Source organism: Centroberyx affinis, unplaced genomic scaffold (genome assembly GCF_046629955.1).
Source record: "Centroberyx affinis isolate AG114_WGS23_722 - 3 ecotype Tasmania unplaced genomic scaffold, CSIRO-AGI_Caff_v1 ptg005270l_1, whole genome shotgun sequence".
Lineage (NCBI taxonomy): Eukaryota > Metazoa > Chordata > Actinopteri > Beryciformes > Berycidae > Centroberyx > Centroberyx affinis.
In genome coordinates, this window is record NW_027282626.1 from 171486 (window position 1) to 197055 (window position 25570).

Sequence of the window (25570 nt, forward strand, 5' to 3'; positions counted from 1 at the left end):
TGGGGATTTTATCAAATAAAACTGTAGTGTGTTTTTAAAATCAACTTGTGGTCTCTTCATTAATCAGTGGCAATCATCAGTTGTTGTTTTTTTTTTTGCATCATATACTTCTCCAAGCCATTTTCTAGCTTGTCCAGCTAATCAGACTTTATATTACATGTCAGAATTTTTTTGTTAATTCTGTAATGTAAAACAGTATAAATTATTTGGGCCTATATTGTAAAAAAAAACAACAATATTTTTGCTGTACAGCAAACAGCCTAATGCATTTGTCATGAAATCCACAGCCTTGACCTAACATTATGGAAAAGGTTGATGTAAACCCATGTAGCTTAACCCTAAGAGAGGTCATTCCTTAATCAATAGCACTTTGCTGAAATTGGATGCCATTTCTCTAGCCTTGAATTATTATTCCTCTGATGAGAGCTAAAGACAATTTTGGCTTCTTACTGGAGACTAAAAATCCTAGCCTAAATTAAGTCTGTCTTGGATGAGGGGTTGAATTTAAAACAGCCCCTTGATGAAGTATCCTTATGTGCAAGATTGGCCCAAAGTAAGGCAGGTGAACTGAAGAAATATGCAATTAAACTGAATATTAGGCTTAAAAATATTGCTGTGAAATGAAATTGATTGCACCTAATTTAGGAATGTACAGTAAATGGATACATTTTTAAGAAACCAAAACCAGCTTACTTTAGGCATGCAATGTGAATGCCAAAATGACATAACACACTCAATATAAGGTGTTAAAATGCAGGCTAGTTCAATCCCAGATGCACGAGAGCAGCCAATTTTGATGAGCAGAGTGCCACGCACTGCAGGATAACCACATCTGCGGTCATGCCAAGCAAGCAATATTTTCCAATGATAGTTGCCGGAGAGAAATATCATAGGAGGGACTGGCCGTCCATCCACCTGCTAAAGGATGCTTGGTTGTCAAGGGATGGGAGGGAGGAGAGGAGGAGAGACGTCACGCTGTGCACGGTGCGCTCGCGGCCTGTTTGCTGTGCAACACGGAAGAGACGAAGGAGGAAAAGACATTCCACGTCACTGAGGTGTAATATTGGCGTCAGTGCAACACAAGGTGCTATTCCTAGGCGATTTGAATACCCTTGCAAATTCCAGATATCCTCATATTTGGCTATAATAATTCGTATGACCATAAAGCGAAGATATCCAGCTCTTTTTTGTGCGGAGCGGCCTGGTTAAAGACACTGGAATTCCGTTGAAGGTAGGCTTGTGTGTGTGTGTCTTCGCTGCTAGCCAGCCCAGCTGAACTGCCGCCGGTGCCCGTGCTATTTCCTCTGAACACCGGTGACCTTTGCAGCTTAAGAAAGAGACGGCGATACATTTTACTGGTATTTTATTGTAGCGGTTGTCCTATAAAGCCAAATTGTTAAATCCCTAAATCTCTCCACGATTCAGTATTACCGAATTGCACTGCTAGGCTGGATTTAAGGTCGGCAGGCTTGTTAAGCGTTGTTGACGTTTCGTTTTGACAGTTGGTCTCCAGCTAGGCTGCCACCGGTTAGGAATACATGCGTTCACATCTGAAGCAAACTATAACGTGTTTTAATCTGATTAGTAGCTAGCTTGTTCGTGGAGCGAATACAAAGCAGCATTAGGCCTATTAAACGGTTGTTACTACAACGATGTGACTGTAGTAGTAACACTGTATCACGCCTACAGTAGTACAGTAGGGCCCAATCACTACAATCATAGTGATTTGATGTTATGCTGTGATGTAGTGGGACGTATGAATGTGGGTAAACTATAGCCTAACCTCCAGTCAGGTATATCACCCTAACCCTAACCACCATTAGAAGTAAAATATATATTTTCACTAAGGTGTTAATGTATTTTTTCTTAAAAGACCCTATCTCATATAACCTACATCAGTTTGACACTATTTACTATGATGTATACGCTACAATGAATTTAAAACCTGAATATTTATGTCAGCCTATAAAGGTGGATAAACTCTATTCTTAAATCTGGATAAACTGAGTTTAAATGTGTTTACTCTCCTTTACATCTTTGCATGCTACTACCTGTAGACTACCCTGAACAGAAGATTGAATGTATAGGCCACTAGCAATATTGTGATCCATCTAGTAAGCATTGTGTTGCTGATATGATGCTAGCAGTATTTGTAGAGTTTAGTGAGGCTTTGCCATCTCAGAATTGTCTGTGTGATGCACTGTGAAGTTGTATCGCTGTATTGTTGGTTGTATTTATTGTATGTTTATTATTTTTGTTCATCTGATAATTAATGTAGCATAATGCTTTCCCTGTTAACACATTTCCACCTGTCCATGTCCATGTCAATTTGAGATTCATATTACAACATGTGTAGTTTAAATTGGCTGAGGGTTTTTAGATGCCAGTTTCTTAATCCTTGAGTTGTCCCAAAACAAGAGATGGGCCTATGCTGGGTTGTCATGTGATAAGAGTGCCAATGTTTTCATCAGCCTTGGGCGGCCAGGCCGAAGGTGAGAGACTAAATTTCTCATTTTGGCCTCTGGTTGAAAAGGTAGGACAGTTGATTGTTTTGACCACATGCCTTTGCCTGTATGGAAGAGTTTTGCAGTTATCTTATGCCTGACATGATTGAAAATATTTTTGCCTTCATGGTCATTCCATGTAGAAGGAGCCCACTATTTATATTTAACACACATTTTTACACTGTGGACCCACCAGCATCGTTTGGGTACAGCGCCTGCTTTGTGAAAGAAAGAATGTATCTGGTTTATGATGGAGCTGTCCATAACCTGTAGCCCATTGGATTTGACCCATTTTATGGAATGGATTTGATATCAACGCAAGTTGATTACACATGGAGCTAACTCCATGTAGGAAAGCAAATGCCACCCTGGCTAAAGCAGATATTTAGGCTTACAGGGTCTTGGGTAGAGCTACTCCACTACATATGTTTAAGACAATCTCAGGATGCCATGCTAGTCACCAGGAAACTGTGAAAGCTTGTATAAATGAGATGATGCATAGGCTAGGCATTCCATTGGTGTCCGTAGTACTACTGTAAGTACAGCAGTACAGTGTAGCCCAATATTTCTGTGGCGTGAGTCCATGCATGTAATGAAAGCTTATTGTTGTCAAAAGTATCACATGTAGAACCTGTCACATAGGAAACGCCCAGGCAGTCACACCCCATACACACCTTTCATTCTTTTGTTTTCAAACTGGTAGAATTACTTGTGAATGTAAAATTGCACAGAAATGGGAAGGCGGACCCATACAGTAGCCTTCTCAGTTATTATATAACTAGTGTGGGCTCAGGCTGCAGGCTGGGTTGATAGGTCATCACAAACCACACAGCAGCACAGGAATAAAAGACTTCTAGCTAATCTGATGGAGAACACTAGAAAGTGTAGACTATTTATTTGGCATATAGTGTAGTCATGAGCATGGAATTGAAAACGACATAACAGATTGGTTTTAATTTTCCAAATGGAAACTGTAGTATGCTTGTTCATACAAGCCATCACTAGCCATCTGTGATGTTTTGAAAATGTTTTCATATCCTTAAAAATGTCATGTCTCCATTTTGAGAACTGTGACAGTGTTTCACAATCAGTGACCAAGGACTTGGTTTCGGAAACTGCTTGTAAACCATTTAGGGGTTTTAGCTCTTGGCACACACAGAGATTGTCCTGTAGAAGACTCCTGCACACTGCATGAAAAAATTCAAAACTTGACAATAAATTAATCCATTGGTTTAGTTTATTAAGTTGCACTATGAAACCGTTTTACTACATTTTCGGAAACAGGTCTATGAAGTTTTCATTTCACAAAGAAGTAAGGAAAAATGGATGCCAATAGAGGGCTTTTAGGTGAAGCCATATTGGAAGTCCACAGTTCTTGGCAGCAATGGCTGAGAATAGCCGATTGTATTCCTGAACTTCCTGGTGGCTCAGTCTAAGGTGCCAACCATGTAAACCCAATGTCCTGGGTTCAAATCCAGCTTGGGACTTTTGTCACATGTCCTCCCCCTCTCTCTCCAATAATGCCAATGAAGCCAAAAATGCCCAAAAAGTAATCTTAAAAACATTAACATTACGTGCTTATCAGGCTAAAACTTGTTAGGACATTTCTGATGTAACTGCAAAGCCTCTATAGCCACTTTTCAGTTCATGCCCCATCAGCATTTCTGTTGTTGCACTGTCAATATTAGGAACATTCCTATAATAACCATTCTATGGTTTTGGCACGTTATGAATGTGGACATTTGCGATTTGCAAAACTACTGAAACATTCATAAAATGAAACACCCAGAAACCTGCAAGTATCTACAAAGCCTTATTGCATATGGCCTCGTCCACCTTGAATGGGTTTAATTTATTCCAGTGTATGCCCAAGCCTACATCAAAATGGAAGCCAGGCGTACTCACAGCAAAATCAAATTGTGTTGGCTCTGCACTTTGCTATTCAATACAGCAGCACCATCGCTAACTGGAGCACAGAGCAAAGAGAAGTGGAAGTGAGGTGAGGTGACTTTTACTTTGCCTCTGCAACACAGGTAGCACTCGTAACACTTGTCAACACTGCAGTGACAGAGCAGTGGGGAAGTAGCCGCCTGCGTCAGTGCTGTACTACCCTTGTTTAGGAACTCATTAAGCTGTTTGGTAAGTCAGTGCCCCAGCTGACCTCATGTGAGGTGGCCTGTACTTTACCACTCATTGATGCTGTATTTTTGCTGGCCAGATCATTGTGTTTCAGTGATATAGCCGTGGCCAATAATCTACATGAAATACAATTGTATGTCACATAACGGTTGGTCAGTGGAACCCATGTGAGCCTGTACGCCTCCTGCACTTTACTGCTCACTAGGCTTGACAGCTAGAGGCCATGGCATAAAAGGAAGTGTTTCTCTGTTGCTGCTCATTGGTCTCTTGTCAAGTAAAGAATAGAGGTGTTCTTAATCTGTTTTAATCTCTGTCTAATTACTTGTTTACCTCTTCTTAATCTGGCAAGTCTAAGTTCAATACATTTAGTACTGTGGCCTGGTCAGCAGATTGAGGTGTGTTGGTTTGAAAACTCATTGAATGGTTCAATAGGTTAAACTTTGGTTTGGCTAATGACTGGCACAGACAGCTAGAAGACATCCAGGACAGAGCAAAGTGTGACAGCTTTTTGTCATATGCTTGTATCAATTCACTGTTTACTTAGTCATTACTGTAGAGGTAATTGGTTTTCTCTGTCGCTAGTACCATAGGAACCACATCATAGGAACCACAGCAGGTTTGCTTAGAACTTGAACTCAAATTTACTTTCAAGGCGGTGACACACATTAGTAAGCCACTGCAATAATGGCTGTTATTCAAAGCTTAATACACACACAGTGGATACAAAACACTTCAATGGCTCACAGAAGGACAGCTGCTGTAATGATGCAAAAGACACAATACAATGAAAATTTCAGTGTTCACGAGGGCTGGGCTATATGGTTGATATCAGTATGTAAAGATTTTTTTCGATATCGATATATATACAGTATATAACAGGATGTGGCTTACATATGCAGAATCACATGTTAAATAATCAAATTGATGTTCATCGCATTGAACTGCATGGTATGGTAGGTGTGACAAAACTTTCAAATAATATTCCTTAAAATTTTTTCTACCTCAGTTTGTCAGTTTTTAAATATACTATGCTTGTTATCATCAGTTTAGCCAACAGAATTGTGTATCACGATATCACAATATTGTCATGTCATCATGATATGATTCCACTGAAAGATGATTAATGATAATATTGAATTATTGCCCAGCCCTAGTGTTCACCGTAATGGATGTCTCCCTTGACTTACTGACTCTACATGTGGAACTTTGGTCTGCTCTTTGGTCTTCCGTATTTACTAAGAGGTGCCTTCATTTTTAGATTGCAAAAACTTAAAGGGTGCAGCTTTCTCCACTTCCTGATGCATTAAAATCACTTATGTAAATAAAGTGTGTTAAGAATACCTGAGATGCAACCATACTCCCCCACCTGCAGCACTGCTCTCAAAGCAATAGACTGTGCAGGTGATAGAACAGACTGTGATATCCCCATTGTAGATGAGCCAGAGGCCAGGAAATGAAGAGTTTTGTCAGTATGGGTATGACATGACTCCTCTTGGTCCGACTTGAGGTTTCAGTTTCAGTGATAAAATAATATTGATGTTATTATTAGAGTTATAATTTGCAACCTATAATTTATTTTAATCTCATCCTTTAAAGCATAAGTAATTCTCAAATGGCATAGGCCCCTCTCTCATTTTCTCTCTCTGCCTGTTTTGCCATGGCTTTCTTTGGGTGAGAAGTTAGGATGCGGTCCCTCTGGCTGTTAAATAGCATTTCCAATTAAGCATGTTTTGGTTTAGTAAATCAATGGGAATGATCCATTTCAATAATCTCCTCCTTCATTTTTGGGCCTCAAAATACATATTTATTGTGTCAAACACGTTGAAGCCACCCGCCAGGTGACTTTAACTACAACTGTGCTAACCTTAGTACACAAGCACAGGTTAGGAGATCAGAATCAGCACTTACGGCCCTCTAACGCTCTGTGTCCCTCTCTGTTTCTCTGTCTCTCTCTCTCTCTCTCTCTCTGGGCCAGTCTCCTATCTCTTGAGGATTTAGTTGTCAGATGAATGTTAACTGCGGTGGAATGTGGCATGTTAAAGCGATGTCAAGCCTCTATGTCTCATACCTAGAGTAATCACATGCAGCACAGACATTCTCAACATCAGATTTACCCTGATCTTGAACGTCCTATCTACAGTACGTCTGTGGCATCAGCTCTGTGTGTCCCACTGCATTTTTCCTTTTGATTAGGAGATTGTTTGACACAGATCATGTTGTCTCACCTTAGTAGAAATTTAAAATGTAATGGTGATGTTTCTTCATCAGTGGGCTATGCCAGGGATTCCTAAAATGTAGGGTCAAGAGCTTGAATGAATGAGAAATTTAGTCTCATTCTGGGGCCTTTCGCATCATTGTGAAAACATTATCTTTATGATCTTTATTCATGTGTAGACCAGATACAAACACTTTTTACCTGTGGAAAATATTGTCATTGATATATTTTTTTCATTTTCAAAATCTGAAGCAGTTGAATTTTGGCTACCTTTTCGCAGGCACTGATGAAACATTTTCATCACAAAACGCCATGCCTAAATAGGAATAATCCAGCACATGTGACACCCTTGTTGCAGCACAATGCATCTGCAAGGGAGTGATGCAGCAGTAGCAAATTTGAATGCATTCACCATGGGAAGTGAGATCCTGATCTTAGTTTGAGATTTCTTAACTGTCACACGTAATAACATTTTACATGTAAGAAGTTGTCAATGTCACAATTAACAGATACCCTAAAATCAAAACCCAGATGACAACCTGGCAAAAAAAAATTGATTTTTTTTGCCAGGTTGTCATCTGGCTATATTTTTAATGTGAATTTTGCATATTTTGATGTATGTCATCTGTTTATTTTTTCCCTCAGAGTGCCCCACTGCTTCAGCTGCTAGATGGGTGAATCAGGTTCACGCCGTTCCACACTTGTCTCTCGCCTGCCCATCTTCCGCCGCAGCAGCAGTAAGCGGCAGGACTCTCTCCCCTCCTCTCCATCTTCAGGCGGCGTGGGAAATGGCGTCCACACCTCCTCTCCCTCCAGCACCAACTCCAGCTCCGGCAGCACCGGGAAACGCCGGAGCCTATTTCGCACTCCGTCGCTCAGTTTCACTGCTAAACGGAACAGCGAGCCACGTGTCCAGCCTATTAACCTAAACCTCACACCTCCACTGACACAGGCCACGGACGCTAACGGGAATAACCAACAGACGGTAACGTCGTCGTCATCGACAGGGTTCAGCGATGGTGGCAGGCGCTCCAAGACTCGCCACTCGTTTGGGTTTGGCAGCCACAGGCAAAAGAAAATCACACGCTCTCAGACCGAGGATTTTGAGAAGGCTTCCTCTTCCTCCTCCACGGCCAATCGAAATGTGTTCATCAACTGCATCAGCAGCTCGGGGACCAATGAGGGCGACGACTCCGGTTTCCTTGATGACTACAGCGGCGGGAGTAATAACAACAAACGGTCGACACGCCAGAAGAAGCAGCTGCTGCCCAAATCTTTCTCGGCTCACCACCGCTTCTCCCGGACCTCTGATCATCACCGACCTCCGGAGGTGAATCTGGAACCCCCGACCTCCACCACCGTCACTCCAGGCGCAGGGGAGCTCACCCCGGGGTCGTGGCCCGGGGAGCTGCTCGGCGCGGGGGGTGAGAGTTCACTCCAGTCCCCTATGATATCAGAGGACCGAACCACAGCCATCACCCCTTCGGAGTTTATCCCCATCACAGAGGATTCTGTATCAGAGGTGGATGCCCTGCCAGCCCCCAGCCCCGGATCGGGTGTAGCCCCAGGACCTACCTCTGTCCCTGGGCAGGCTACTGAACCAGCTCCCCCTAACCCTCCACCTGCTCCAGAGATCTTCAGCGTGGCTGTCTCTACCTCCCAGGTCAACTCTTTTATTCTTACACCTTTATTCTTATCCTACCTTTATTCTTACAGTGTCTTTTGGATTCCTCTAAAGTGCTTTGAAATCAAGTGTGTTATGATCTTGTTAAGGGATGTAGTACTCTGTTTTAGAGGCATGTTGAAATGTTCCTTGTAATCATAGGCCTACAGTATGATATTTATGCTAAACATACATTTTACAGTAATATAACATTTGAAATGCGTATTATGTTTTTTTTATAGTAAGTCTTTGTGTTTGGTAAACATACAAACAGGAATTTCTTTTTAGAGGAAAAAATAAGAAGAAAAAGTCCAAGGCAGTCTCCTCTATTTCATGTTAAAACGTCAGAAAATGCAGGGTGCATTTTCTCCAATGCGTACCTCCAGTGAACATGTTTGAAGCCTGTGCAGCGTTCCTCATTGATCAACAGGAAATTATTTTATTTGAACGAAGGGGCGGGGAACTACTTCCAGTGCAAAATGAAAACTATTTTATCAAGCTAACAGTGTCAAAGATAAAAAGAATTCTTAGGCTGTTGAAGAAATAATAATAAAAATATATGAATAAAAATATTCAATTCAATTCAGTAAACTTTATTTATCCCCGAGGGGCAGTTCAATTCTGGGCACTCATCAGAAAGTTAAAATATGAGAGAAAGAAAGCGAGAGAAATGCATGTTTGTGCGCATGTGTTCATCAATATGACTATGCTAACCTTTATATTCCTAATATTTTGCCTTGGGAACTCCTCCCCTTTACATTTCTAACATTTTGCCTTACTGGGAACCTCTCCCTTTCTCCACACAGTTGGCAGTTGTGGTTTCATTTGATTGTTTCATTTTGAAATGCCTGTGATGCATTTCCTGTTTTTAAACATATTCCACAAAATGTCTTCTCCCCAGGTGTTCTTCACTCCAGCCCAGTCCAGTGCCGACAAACCCTTACTCCCCGAGACCAGCACAGCCAACAACACAGACTACGAAACCGCCATTTCCCTCTCAGAGCCCGAGACAGCTGTGCCCTGCCTTCCCCCGCTGCAACAATCACCGGAAGAGAGGAAGGAGAGGGAAGAGGAGAGAAAGGAAGCGCGGGATGAGGTGTCAGCGGAGGAGAGGAAGGAATCGGTGGAGGAGAGGAAGACCGGTTACCAGACAGAGACGACTAGTGAGAGCGAGGCGTGTGTGGTGCGCAGCGAGGGGTGTCACTCCAACCCAGAGCAGTCGGACAGGAGGGCGAGGAACACACTCTCCGTTCAGGAAGGAGGAAGAGGGAGCTGCTGCGGCCGCCACGAGCCCAGGTCCTCACACCTGAGGAAACCACATGCAGGTAAGCATGACAGCACACACACACACACACACACACACACAGACCCAGGTTGGTACCTTTTAAGAAAGCAGACACAAACACACACGCACACAGACAGACACACCCCACATACACACAGGTAGATACAAAACTGGTCCTCATACCAAAAGAAGCCACATATAGGTAAACAACAAACAAGTACACATACTCATAATACAGAGATTAACTCATGAAACACGCAGAACTTTGCCAAGGAACGTGCATGCAATTAACTCCTTTACATCCCTTATGCGATGTGATTAGGAACTACCAGATGTGAAGAGATCAGAACAGGATTGAATATAGCGTATTAAAACATAGTAGGAAAGAATAGAATTGAACTTGATCTTTCTACAGGAGATAATCAATGTCTCTTTCTCTATGGGCGGCATGGTGACTTAGTGACTAGCGCTGTCACCTTACAGCAAGAAGGACCTGGGTTTGATACTCTCTGGCTCTTTCTGTGTGGAGTTTGCATGTTCTCCCTTGATTTGCATGGATTTCCACACGGTGCTCTGGTTTTAAAGACATACAAGTCAAGCGGATTGGAGACCCTAAATTGCTCATAGGTATGAATGTGGGTTTGTGTCTGTCTGTGTTAGCCCTGCCCAGGGTGTTTTCCCGTTTTTTTGCCCAATGTATGCTGGGATAGGCTTCAGCCCCCTGTGATCCTGCAGAGGAATAAGCTGGTAAAGAAAGTGAATGAATGAATCTCTTTCTCTCAGCACAAACACATATCACTACAGATTCCACTTTGATATATTTCGTTTAGAGTATGCCCACGCTGCTTATTTCTTATTATACACTATCTCTCATTGGGCACCATATAATTCTACACTGAGTAGGACATTTACTAATCAGAGTGCCATTATTGATGGTGACAGGCCACTTAAATCACTGACCAAATAGACGTAGGTCGGCTCAAAGGTAGCAACAATATTGACAGCTTACTGTGCAGTGAAGATACAGTATATGAGGGCAGCTGCAGTTAGGCTTACATGTAGCCTGTCACTTGCTAGTATGATATATTCTCTCTCTTTGCTTGCTTACTTAGATGTAGATATGTTTTTTAGATTTAGTTACTTACTTACTCCCTTGCTCACTTGCTTGATAACTTACTTGGATAGACTAGCAAGGGGCATTCTGTTCTGACATTTAACAGTCAAACAGGGACAGAGGAAATATTGATAGATATTCTACCGAAGGGAAGTTTGGTTGTCACAGAGCATCAAGTCGAAACTATTGTGATGAAGTTATACTGACTATATCAAACATCAATGTTGAGAGTAAAAAACTGCCACTCTAGGCCACAGTTAGTGATAAAGGACTTGATGACTGAAAACCACTAGATGACGATAAGTTAGGACTTCCTGACTGAAAATAAACTTTCAAATTCTTAGGTTACTCAAAGTACAGATAGAATTTGAGCCTGTTCCCAATCAATACAAATATAAAAACAACAAATTCTACAGCTTCAAAATAGATTTGAAACTTGTGTAGCTGTCACATAATGGCAGTCCTTTTAGCAATAGCTCTGACAATCAATTAGAAAAAATGCCTTCAGACCAATAAATCAATGCCAGTAGTGGGGTGACAGTAGCTAAACTGCGTGTCATACCCCAGATTTAGCCTTCAAACACAGATGATTGGTTACTGTCACGCTCACTTCCTCTTCAGCAGCTGTAACATATTGCACAGGAGGTTCTTTAGCCAAGGCTTCTCAGGTAACAAAAAGTTCTTTCTAGATAAATGTGTAGCCCGTGGCTATGTTTTCCTGCAAATGTTTGACTCCAGTTAACCTGCCAAACCTTCACGGAACACTACATTTTTGAACACCTTTTTCAGTGTATTTTCTTGGACAGGTACCTGCCCGTCTGACAGGTGTAAATATCATTTGTTATCCAGTTCTGTGCATGCATCAGTGAGACTCGTCTGGTTGAGTTCAGTGCCGTGTAGGAAGAGAAATGGATCATTCAAACTCATGAAGAGTGACTCGTGAAGAGTGTTGGCACATCTACGGTTGCACAATTAATCATGTATAATTGTACATCATAATTTTAGTTTCCACAATTAATAATTGCAACTTGGCAATACTGAAATTTCATTTCAGTTAGAACGTCTGCTTCTAGTTGAAAATTGTCAGTGTGTTCATAAGAGACGCCAAAAATGCAGTGAAATCATTTTGTTCTTCAAAGACTAACAATCATGATCACAGGATCTAACAAAATTATTGTGATTATCATTTCAGCTATAAATGTACAGCCCTAGTCACATTCCACTAATAAAGCGCCAATCCTACTAGTAAAAAAGTTTTGAGTTACGGCATACTCAATTGGATACGCTGTTGTCTTTCTCTTTCATATTAGTAACTCTGAAAGAACTGTGACTGGAACTGGAACTGGAACTGGAACTGTTCTATCTGAACAGGAACTACAGCGATCAGCTCAAAGTGTTCAGAGCTGTTGTGCATTTTGAAGTGGGCTTAATTGTAGTATTTTATGTGCATAGAATCATTTAGGCTTGTTTCAGTGGCCTATAAGCTGTTGTACACACACACACATACACACACTTGCAGTACTGAGAACAAATATTTATTAGTAAAACCAACGTGTTTCAGAAGTGGCCTTCAGCAGGGTTTGTACAGGGTTTGCAAACTCCGACGAAGGCCACGTGCCGAAACACATTGTTTTTATTAATAAATATTTGTTATGGACAGTGTTGCCTGTTCATGCCATGCACCTTTTCAGTGGGTGAAGTTGTGGCAAAATAGTTTTTCAACCTCTAACGGGGTGAGCTTGCCTGTTGAACCCACAACAACAAAATGTTCTATTTTTTATTATATTACAGCAACAGCAAAACAATAAAGCTACATTTATTAAGGTATTGGACACAGGCCTGTGGCTGGTGGGTCCCCACATAACAAGGGTGATAGTATGGGTCTCGTTTTCCTTTCCGGTTGAAAACAGTTTCAAAGCCCTGAGTAACATGGGTGGAGACATAAGGAGACAAGCCTTTAATCGTGGTTGAAGTCGCAGGGCTTCTTCTTGATCTGCTAAGGGTAAGAACCAAAACTGCAGATATCCTCGCTCTTTTTTATTACAGTGTGTGAGTTCAGAAGAGCAGGGATTTTTTTTCCCACTGTTGTGTGTGTGTGTGTGTGTGTGTGTGTGTGTGTGTGTGTGAGAGAGAGAGACAGAGATGGAGACAGAGACAGAGACAGAAAGAAAGTAGCTGGCATGATCCTAGTGTTTTTTTTCGTTGTTTTTTTTATCAATTTTTTTTACAGTCCCTGCTTCTCTCTTCATGAGAGGATGTGGTATTCTCTGTCTGTTTTCAAGTCTATCTATTAATAGTAGGGCAAAATAGAGCTCCCTTTGTCCATTTGCAATTACAGCAATCTGCTCTGTTCTGCCCTCAGCGTGCCTGGCTGAGAAGTATTGTCACTGAAATCTCTTTCCATTCATTTTCTATTCAATTTTATTGCTACACAGCTATCTTGCGTAGGCACTCAAACAAAAGGTGGCTGTTACCAAAACAAGTGTAAATTTTAATTGACCATTAGCAACCTGACTGAAGGGCTTCATGCAGGGAAGATAAGAAATTTTCACTAAGCTCCTGTAATTGCTAGGCAGCAGATAAGTATGTTTTCTAACTAGGCCTATGTGATTCAGAACCTGAATATATGTGTTCTCAGAGTAAAGAGCTGCTCCTTGAGCAAGTTTTACACAAAAATATTATATATATACTTAAATATATACTTAAATTCTCTCTTTGGAAATGGAAATATATTTAAAAATAATAACTTGAAGGAAAAGATATGCTAGTGGAATAACTAATTTGACTTTCATTCTTTCTTTCTTTCTTTCTTTCTTTCTTTCTCTCTCTCTCTCTCTCTCGCTCTCTCTCTCTCTCTCTCACCCTAACCCTCTCCTGCAGCCTCTCTGTGTAGCAGTGTCAGCCCCTACCATGAAGTGATGCGGATGGAAAGGCGTCTGCGCTCCTCGTCCGAGGGGGCGGGTGGTCCTCGTATCCATGGAAACCCCAGAGATGCCCCGGGCATCGAGGGCTGCGGTCTGCTGAAACACAGGAACAACTCTTCATCATCCAAACTGGGAAGTCTGGTAGGTCTCAAACCTGTGTGTGTTTGTGTGTGTGTGTGTGTGTGTGTGTTTATGGGTGAAATATGCAAACTTGGCGGGTAAATGGGTAAAAGTATATGTATGTATATCACAGTTTAATGTGTGTGTGCATGAAGTTACAAGCCTTGAAAGACATTTGTATGTTTATCTGTATGTGTCTTATTGAATGATTTAAAAAAAAAAAAAATACATTATGAGTGAATGAGCAGCCTGTGAATCAGTTCCTCTGCCTGTCAATCACAGACAATGTTTTTGTGTTTTCATCCAAACTATCATCCACCATAGTGTCAGTGAGCACAGAGGGCCTCGATAACATTATGTTTACGTTCATCCTTAGCCTTAGAAATTGAAGCCATTACTACGCTTTATTTCACAGTGGTATTACTCATCAAACCTCCTCTCATAAAGACATCATGTTTAGCAGAGATTAATTGTGTTTGCATGAAATGTACAGCACAGTGTGTATAATATAGTTTACATTCTAATTGAGGTGTTCAGAGAATGCATAATTAGCTAATAGGCTTGGCGCAGTAGCTGGCACCGTTCTACTCAGCAGGGAAGCTAGGTAGGTTTTTACACACACACACACACACACACACACACACACACACACGCACACACAACCAGGGTGACTAAATAGCTTAGTCCGTGGCGCTTCCTCTGCTGTATTACAGTATATCTTCACAGTGGGATAACATCGCTGCCCTAGAATATGTGGATTAATGGCTTAACCAGCATCTTCAGTACTCTTGCGCATGTATGTGTCTGTATGTACTGTATGCTTCTTAGTGTGTGTGTGTGTGTGCGTGTCTTTGTGTTTGTTGTTATATTTCTATACTATCTTTTTATTTGTGTGTCCTTGTGTTATGTGTGTATGTCTATATGTGTCTTTCCTATTATGTTTGTGTTTATGAAATCATTCACTGGGCCTGTCACTATACAGCTCAGTGGTTGTTTCTATGCTGCTGTATGGATTGGAGTCCTGGGTCATGTACATGAAATAGCTCAGGATTAGGATTAGGAATTGATACGATTTTATCAGTGTCAGTTCCTTAACACGTCCTTCTTAATGATCCAGTTCCTTAAAACTAAATTTTTTATTTTTTCTTCTATTTTATTCCAATATTGGCTCCTCTCATCATACTGCCATCATACAGTACATGCATTTAAGGTAAATACACCTTGTTAACATGATTTCATTCTGTGCCAAAAGTTATACATTGAAAAATAAAAATTTGACCTGATTCCAATTATCAGCATTGAGAGCTGGTACAAAAGCCTGAATGCTGGTGGTAATTGTGGATCCTCCTAATGTCAGAAGTTGAGCCAGCTGGCGAGAACTATAATATGAACAGAAGTAACACACTCCTATGGAGGTGTGCAGGCTAAAGAGTGAATATTGATTTAAATTGCTATACTTTCACTATGTGAGTCATTCAGATTTAACAAGAAAGATGTTGGGAAGGGTTGGAGTTGTTGTTCTCTCCTTTGGAGACATTTCTGCCTTTTTTCGTTGAAATTTATAGTTTATATTAACTTTGACACTTAATAGTGATGACATTGCCATGACAAAATGGCATCTCAAGTGTCAGTGTATTGCTCAGTATAGACATATAGTCGCTCACATTAAGTCTGAGAATCTTCAGATAAAGAATATGTGTATACACATGAAGTTGGAATACAGGAAAAGTCTGGTTTCTTACATCTGAAGCTACTTAATGCAAAGCCTTAAAATTAAGTTCAGCTTGAGTGTGAATGGATAAAGTACTTTGAAAAACTTCCTCAATCATCTGTAGGATTTCAGCATTATTATCCTATTTGTTGGCTTAGGCTGCCTACCAAACATCCCACCAGTCTTTGTCGATGCATGCTGTAGCTATATCCACAGTGGGTATCCTTCCATTCTGTTTGGATTGGCTTTCCTGCAGCACGCCCAAGGAGTAAAGCTCCGTGGGTTGAAAGTTAGTTTATTGGCTGTGAAAGTAGTTCCCATTTACTTTACCAGGGAGCGTAGGCTTATACTAAGAGATTCAAAAAGGCAGGCGTACATACATTGCTATGTACACAGACTGCATCGCCTCCTTGGCATTTACACTTCACCAAGCATGGAGTAATCTCTCTGTTTCCCTCTCTGGGCCTATGAAGGTCCCTTCAGGGGCCCAAGTCATGGAGAGAAGGCAGGAGTGTGGGAGTGCGTATTAAATTATCCACCCTCACTTCTCCTTGCTCTTTTTTGTCTCATGGAAGTTTGTCAGATAGCAGAAGGCACTTCTAGTTAATGAGAAAATCTGGAGTGAGACTCTTGAGTGTTTGCACTGTGCCTATGTATGTGTGTATCTTTACAATATTTACGTTCCATGTATTCATAATGTGTCTGTTTGTATGTGTGTCGTTTCATTTGCCAGTCAGCAAAGCATTACGCCTAAATAAATAAATAACTAAAACGATTGAGGGTGTAAGAGAGGGAGAGTGAGAGAGAGAAAATGTTGTTTTATGGTTCATCGTGTGTGCATATAGGTGTTGTTTGTGTCTCTGATGTGTTTGTTTGTGTTAAGGAGGCTTGTGGGGCTCATCACCTGTGAAGGGTGAATCAGAGAAAGACTAAAGTACATAACAGCTTGACGAGAACCGTACAAAAAAGTATGCTTGATGAATTCTGTTTGATTGTTATTGTCTAATTAAACCACAGACTCGGTGTAATTATCATACAGCAAATGAAGATTTGGTTTGCAGTGACGAACGTGACTAGTTTGTTTAATTCACAGAGGTATGCTGCAGGCGAAGGGAATTTGTGTTTGCTTGAGTTGTTTGGTGATCTCTCTGTGATTGTTATTGTAATTTTCTATGTAGCCTGGGGAAGCTGCAAGCTACTTATCTTACCAGCAGATTCAGTATTTCTCTTTCAGAGGATTCTCAGTGACAGCTGTGATGAGATTGTGGCAGGCTGACAGTGATTACATTCAATTCCAGTTGATGAAAAAAATGGATGTTTGTCATAACTCAGAGACATTTTGTAAGAAATTCTCTGTCTCTTATCCCACAGACAAGCTGAATAACTCTTAGCACGCGCTTTTGTTACTGAAAAGGGTGGATATCAACAGTTTCTTGGTAGCTTTCTTGCTCGACAGTGTCTGAAGCAGCGCGCCTCATGTTTTCATATTCTCCAGTGTCTGATTGCTGCCTTGTAAAGCCTAGATATTGTACATGACGCCTGCATTAATCATATAATAGATAAGGATTTGTTGTCTTCCCCAGGCAAGATCCACAGTGATAACTACAACCAGATAGTTGGGTATTAAAAAGGAAAATGATTAGGATGGTTGGAAGTATTCATATGGGTTATGAGTACTCTCTTTGCTCAAATATATCATAAAAGGCAGTTGTAATTATCATACATACATGAAATCAGCATCTTTCTACGCTAAGTGTCTTAATGCCAACTGGCCAGGCAGCAGAGCACTGACAGAAGTGGTTGATGAAGAAAAGGATGTTTGTTCTTACTAATCGCTTGACAGATACAGAGCGGTCCAGGATTATTGGCACCAACAAGATGAGCTACAAAAGCTGTAAAATAAACAGTTTAAGTGAAGAGCTTTATTATTCTGTACTTCATACCTACACCACAGGTTCACCCTATAGAGCAGATGATCTGATTAGATTTTGGAGCCCCTTGCTGCATCAATTTGCATATGAATGAGGAAAAACCGATTTTCTTGAAACTACTATAACTCCTCAATGCTTTAAGATACTGACTTCATATTAATACCACCCATGTGTTATGTGAATACAAGCAGGTTCACATAGAAATATTTGCTAATTAATGCATTAATTGGGGTAATTAATGACTTCATTAGCATAACTGGTTATGTTTGATATATGATGGTGATTATGGCAGGACATTGTGCAGCTTAAGTGCCTCTTGTTCATACTCTACCTATATTATCCTGTTTTTTATCTGGAATAGTGTGGATTATTGCAGACTGATTTTTGTATACCCATTTTTGTATCAGTGTTTTAACTAAAGTTTAGCTAACTGTTTTTCAATACCTTTGCCTAAATGAGGCTCGAACATTAAGGTGATGGAGGTTATATCCTTTCTGAGCAGCACTTTGGCAGTATTGAGTACTGCTATTGGCGACTGAATCAGCAACACTGAGACTACTAAGTGGTTGCCCTTACCAACCTGTCAGCCTGCAAGCCTGCATTCAGTAGATTGATCCTCGAGGTCATTTATGATTACCAAGCGACTCACACTGAGATTTCGGTGTAACTTTACCTCAGCACAGTCGGCATGGCCTCCTGGTTTGCAAGTGCCATATTCCGGTCAGTCAGTCAGGACGATACACTTCACTCTGTATCTGGATGCTATCAAACATCGTCATAGTGTGGTAAAGATCTGTTTTTATAAATCATGTCTGTTCTTTATTGAGCAGTATCTATTCAGGGTCGCAGGGGGCTGGAACATGTCCCAGCATGCATTGGGTGGAAGGCAGGGAAACACTGTGAGCAGGTGACTAGTCGATCACAGGGCTAACACTGTACAAACCCTGGACCTTCTTGTTGTGAGGTGACAGTGCTAGCCACTGAGCCACCGCGTTGCCCCATAAAGATCACATAAGAAATCTCTGTTTCCATCCATCCACTACTCAAAGTGAAGGTGATTCCTAACTCTGGTAATTTAAGTAAACAAACAGAAAATTTTCTTAAGAAATATGTGCAACCAGTTACTGTAGAATGTTTCTTTAACCTCACCCAAAGTAACTGTTTTTCCATCAATAATTGCATCTGGCTCATGCATGTCATGTGAGCTTTGTCGACTAGTGGCCAGAGTATTGTCCAGCACTGTCTTCTCAGGATAGTCAGATCCTCTACAAGGCGTAACTTTTTCTCTTTCATGACCGCAGCATTTAGGGAGGCCCTCCAAATTTTCTGCCTGAATGTGCACATGGTGAATTGTATAATTACTGTATGTGAGCTCCTATCATCTCTGGGGCGGTTAACCTGATGCACAGTGTCAATGAGAAAGTCAAATTTGCTCTTTCATGACCGCCGCATTCAGGGAGGCCCACCAAATTTTCTGCTTGAAAGTGCGCATGGTGATTTGTATAATTACTGTACGTGTGCTCCTATCATCTCTGGCGCGGCTAACCCGATTTAGTGTCAACGGGAAATGCAAGTTTGGTCTTATCATCCGGAGCAATTTGGCCAAAGATCTCAAAGACTTTCCGCCTAACATCTTTGTTAGTTTTCGTTGTTTTTTTAATTCCATCGCAGACTGTAATGCTCTGCTTCACTACACTTGTAGTTCATTAATCAGTTTATTGTTTGCAGAGATTTGCAACTTTCATCTGATAATCCATACCTTCCTGTTACATACCTTTTTTCTGTGACATCCATTGTGTTCCTGGTTATCTTTTGCTTGAGGGAGGTGAACCGGCTAGTTAGCTCCTTAGCATTCAACACATTCTGTTCTTGTTTTTTTTTTTTTAGTTCAGACCATAGACTATAAAATGGTTCACACTCATTATTGGGGTTTCAGGTAGAGGAGTACACAGTGAGAAAGCACTATAAGCCTCAAAGTCCAAGTGGAGTGGGTCAGTTAGTCAGCTAGCTAGCCTGTGAAAATTAAATTCCCCAAATTTAACTGTTAACTGGTAATCTCTATTTATATTTTAATCCAATAATTTGTAGTGTTCCATCCAGCAGCTGGTAAACATATTACTTAAATTTACATTTAGTAGTCAATATTTATCACAGAGGTTAGAGACATGCAACCGCTCTAGTCATTTTGTGTGAACTGATGATTAAGTAGGTTGAGTCGATATCACCCCAAATGCACAGTGGGACTGTACAGAATAAGTGCTTGTTCTTCTAGAATTCTTCTGGAGTGCAAACTCAGTTGAGCGCTACTACTATAAAGCACAGTGGGATTTTGGATTTGTCTCTTTCTTAGTTTCTCAATGACAGAGATGCCCAGGTTTAGTTAGTACTGATAATGCTTGTCACATAGGAAAAGGATGTTTGCTTTGACTCCAATTTGAGTCATCATTCAATACCTTCACACTTAAAAAATGATAGTTGAGATACACAGTTTCAAAAACAAGTCAGTTGCTGTAAATCAGTCAAAATGAGTGAAAATCAGTTTCTTTACATACAGGTTGCTTTTAATGAATGAAATCATTTCAGATTTGACTGGACATTCAATCTTTTTTCCCCTCAAGCATATTGTAAAGGCAATTGGCTCTGAAGTATCGTCCCATAAAGAATGAAAGTCAATTGTAAGTCTGCATACTTTCGATTGCTTGAAGCCATAATACCTGGCTGCTCTGCAAAGCTAAATCTCTCTCCCTTGATCTTAATGCATTTACAACCCCTAAAGCACAGCATAAATGTAATTTTCATTGACTGTATATGTCATTTCCATAGAGTATGCACAGAACCCAGTGGCTTTTAATGGAGGGAAAGAATCCCTTGCTTCCTCTTATCCCTGTTTTGGATGTCATTCCACCTGGCAGTTAAGAAATGGAGCCATCTTTTAACGAGACCCGAATCTGATATTATCTCTATTAACTCAAAGATTATACTCACTCAAATCACACATCTGAGGTAAAAAGGTGACATCTCTGGGTTATAAAATCGTATTAACACATTTCTGTGGCTTGAGGGGCACATTAAAATGGGTAATTTAGCTTCAAATGAAGTCTTGGTGTGTGCTAGTATCGCACGGTATGGGTCTTCATTTCTTTTCCAATACCTTTTAGCTATTAGCTTTAATGCCTAAAATGAGGTCTTGTGTTCAACTGCTCTATGGTGACAAGCATTATAGTCTTTTGGTGATGTTTACTACATTGGGCATCCCATACACGATAATACAATATTAGATGTTCATATACAGAACACCATGGCTTCCTGTGGAAGATATCGTAAAAGATATGGCTTTGGGGAACACTGATTTAGCTGTTTGGGGATATTATTTTTCTCTCTCTCTCTTTCTCCCTCTCTTTCACACACACACAACACAGAGAAAGAGATGGAGATGAAAGGTATGGTTGACTAGTCAGACATGACACTAAGCATTGAGGCTCTTGTACTCAGATGTGAGGAGATCAATACAGAGTCAGGCTGTGAGGCTGTTTATGTCTAAACAACAGCGATGAGAGCTCAACAGAGCTGGTTATTGGATTTTCTGATCCATCTCCATACACTCCATGAGTATGTCAGATAAAATTTGTTTGGCTCGAAGAAATGTTGAAGATTGAACATTTTCATTTTTTAGTGCACATAGTTGTTCTATAAGAATAAAGCTACTCTGAAAATATCACTTGGTATCATGTGAGATAGAAAAGGCCAAAAAGACTTTAAAATACAATGGTTTGTCTACACTTTCTGCTGCACCTTATTCTGTCCTATGTGTTATACTCCACCCAAATGGTACACAGTCTAAAACAAATGCAAAGAATTATTTGAAAATACTATTTGGCATCGGTAAAGTCTTTCATTTTGTGTCCAGAGTCAAGTAATTCTGTCTGTTGCAGTTATCAGTCTTGAGAAGTAGGAAAAGTCTTGATGCTGGTGGTGACAGCAGGTTCCAAAGGTAGCCAGTGTGGGCAGTTGGCGCTCCTGACCTCCCCAGGATTTGTGTGTGTGATCAAGAGAAAATGTTCAACCAAAGGAAAAGGGCAAGGTTGGTGGACAAGCAATTGGCACCAGGTGGTCTCATAAAGGCTCAGCCACACTGTGCGGTTTTGCACCTGGTAAATTGCTGGTAAATTTTTGTTCGCAGATAAATTCAGTAAGGATTCAATTGATTGATTTTAATTCTATTGCTGATTCTGCACTCTTCTGTTTATTATTGCTGTTGTATTTGTTTTAATATACTCCTATATTGCCACAGCTCTCTCCCTTGTAAGAAAAACTACTGTCTATGTAATTAATAGATTGTTCAGTGGTCTTTTTTCAGTTACATTTTCTAATGTTAGAATATGTAGGAGTGTTTCAATCAACTGGTACGCCACATTTTCTTCTTTAAGCATCATCAGACTTGGGCAGTTGATTTCCCTCTGGCTACCATCAGATGGCAGCATTGCCTTTTGAAACTCATCTAAACCCAAAGGAGGGTCATCCTACTGCATCATTATAACCTCAAAGTAACACTAACAACACGGGAGTATTTACTAAAATTCATCAATGTTCACCAGGCAGTGGTTTATAAATCGGAGGTAAATAATGCCCACATGTCCACGAAAGCTTTAAAGTGAAGATTTGGTGGTGGGTATTAAGTGGTGAGGTATGACTCACTACAGTCCTGTGGCTATGGCTCAGTTGATAGATCAGGGCTTGAGCAGATCTAAGCTAAACACGAGTGCAGCGAGTGGGGATACTGTGTTGATGACTCAGGGCCACCCAAGCTGGAGGGAGGTTCATAAAGCATGGATTTATAGGACGTTATTACTTGATTACCTCAGGTTTTGGGTGAAACATCATTACTATACAGTCTCTGAGTATATTTTTTTAACTTTAATTTAAAGGTCCTTTATGAGTGAAAATACCCCCACTGCACACACCTCTTTTTTTTTGGACATATTTCAATCCATTTGATCCTAGGCCAGCAGGGGCATGCATATGGCTCCAGAAGACTCAATCAACAATCCTGTGTTTCTATGTTTTTTTTTTAACCCTTTGTGGCTGCTGTGACCTAGTTTTAACTTGGTTGAATGAATCCCCCTGGCCCTATATACTGTAGGTCTCTACTATATTTACTCTAATATAGTTGACTACTGAGAACTTGGCACTCTGAGATGAAAACAGGCTCTATCTAGTACACAAGATGTTGCCATTACTTTGGATGTATGTGATCACACTCTGACTCTAGTCTAAGCCTTTTGCATTAGCTGCAATGAATGAATCACAGAGAGAGAAAAAACACCTACATATTACATGTTGGGACAGCAATTTGAAAGCCCTTGGGATCAACTGAATTAGTTGCTTGGCTGGGTTACAACGCAGATAGTAATGTGGACAACTCCCTTTAGCTAATAGACAGAAATACAGAAGAAACTAAAGACTGGGGTGTGTCCTAACCTAGAACTTACTCAAAGCACCAAACTTAATTACGGTTTTGAGGTACTTTAATATTTTCATTAACTAACTTAACGCTTTGACTCCAATATATTTTACAGCAAAACCTTTCTCTTAATTCACTTTAATTTAATCTACCTTTTAAGAAAAAAGGTTTCCCCATAAAAATATGAGCTCCATAAAAATATGTGTTCATAAAAACAATGTAATTTTTGACTGTAAGCCAGCCATCTTTCAGAGGCAGTACCTGTAAGTGCCACTTGTAGAAATGACAGCTTCAGCTTAATCCATTGAGGTTAAAACACTGAAGATTAAAAGGTTCCTTGCACTGAGGACATCATGTTGGATATGTAATGTTTACTTTAATTTCAAATATCTCAGTATGTTTACCTAAGTAGAATTTTGAATGGATGGCAGAGTACCAGACTTTTACCAGAGTAGTATTTTGTCTTTTTTTTTTTTACTTATGTAGACTTTTAGAAGTTCTTATGTTGTAATTTTGTTTTCTTCTTCCACATGCTAATGACGTACTGCATTTTGAATGATATCCTCAAAGGAGAAACTGAATGTTTTAGTACAGCAGTGCCTTGTAAAAGTCATGGGGGTTAAACATGGGTTTTGTGTCAGGAAAGTTTTCTTTAGACAAGATATCAAAAGTTATTCAGGTTGTTAAAGAAAAAGATAAAGAAATGATATATTAACCTATACCTATAACAGCCTACAAAATCAAGTTTAGATAATGAGAAAATGATTTGAAAGTTTGGATCTTGAAAAAATGTTTGAAATCTGTGATGCTACATAGTGGGCTGTTAACGCTGGGTCATTGAGAGTAAATAGATTTGCAAAAGAAGTTTCTCTGGTTTGTTTAGCTGCTATTTTTTGCTTGTGAAGCACAGGGAATGCTAACAGATGTTACATAAAACTACAGCCTCATTTGGCACATTCATTGCTTTTCCCAAACTGAACCTAATGATCCCAACATAACAAGAGTAGCAATATGTTTTCATGAGCTTGGATGCCATGATGAGGGACTAAATATCTCATTAAGAGCAGGCAGAAAAAGTTTAAGAACCCCATGTCCTAATAAAAATAACATCCATTATTGTTGCTCATGTTTATGCCTTTCCTGGTTTGCAGATCTCTTCCTGGATGTGCGATGAGCGACTTGGATTAATCAGTGCAATGAAGATTATTTAATAATTAGTAACAACAATGTCATGTCAAAGACATATTCTAAGTAATAAATTGTTTTTCGGTGTTCCTCCTCAGGATGTGCTGAACAACCTGGATTACTGAGAGTTTAATGAAAATGATTTTAAAATTAGCTATCGTAATGACTTATTAAAGCCATATTCTAAAGTAGTAAAATGTTTTGGGTTTTCCCCCTTAGGTAGTACTGAACAACCTGGATAATAATAAAACCTGGAGTTTTATGAAAATTATTTCATAATCAATCATAGTAACGTCGTATCAAAGCGATATTTTTAAGTCGTAAAACGTTTTTGGTTTTTCTCCTCAGGACGTTCTGAACAACCTGGGTTCCTCAGAGCTGGATGAAGACGACCTGATGTTAGACCTGGACCTCTCAGACGATCAGCGACATCGGCATGGTAACTTCCTCCCCTTCTTCCCTTCACTGCATGAGATCTGCGTCTCTGGTACACATGAGTCTTTATGACAGGTGCAGAGGTGAAGCATACAGCAGGCTATATAAAGACACAGAAGACACACCAGCTCACTTTCTCACACTTCATTATAATTCTAAGGTGCAAGTGAACAAAACAAGTAAATTTTCTGCACCTTACTGTCTACCTGAGTACTAAGTCATCATCGTAATACATGTGATACTGAACGTAGAATACATGCAAAAGACTTCTCAGGCGACCAAACATATTATAGTGGTAGGACACTGTGAAAATACCTGTTACTTTATCCTTACTACTGCAGTTATACAGTATAGATTAAGTGCAGAATTCAGCACATCAAGCAAATGGGACAAATTCATGGCCTGTTACTTTTTACCCCTTTTGAGTGGATTTCCCAAAAGCAACTTACCACTGAGATCATTGTTCCATTGTCCAATCCAATAACAACCAGTGGCAAAAGCATGGTAGGAAAACCGTAAAGTCAGTGCTTGCATGTATGTGATGCATGTATTGTGTTATTTTACACAGCGAGGTCAGTTGGAAATTATAATTGAGTTGCAGTGGCAGGAGGTATCGAAAAGCCTTGCAGTATAATTGCGGGAAGCGGTCGAAATTGCATGTCAGTTAAAAGAAATTGAGAGGTCACAACAAGAAATAATCTTATGTGCGCACACACAACCTCATGCCTGCGTCTCTCTGTGGCTCCTTCTCGCCTTCTATTCAAGTGAATGCCTGCTCATGTTTCTCATTGTTACTCTCTCTCCTTCCTCCTGTTTCCTCCCCCCTCTCCTCACCCCCTCTTCTCCCTCTCCCACTCTCTCTCTCTGTCTCTTTCCTTACCTC

General features: G+C 40.3%; 1 protein-coding gene across 1 annotated transcript; it reads left to right on the forward strand.

Moving 5' to 3' along the window:
* Positions 1–1098: 1098 nt before the first annotated feature.
* On the forward strand, positions 1099–24739 carry ccser1 (coiled-coil serine-rich protein 1; the record flags this gene model as incomplete). Its single annotated transcript, XM_071546440.1, has 5 exons — positions 1099–1231; positions 7504–8521; positions 9423–9846; positions 13801–13985; positions 24601–24739. Coding segments are annotated over exons 2-5 (1741 nt in total), but the record flags the coding sequence as incomplete, so codon positions are not given.
* Positions 24740–25570: the final 831 nt, after the last annotated feature.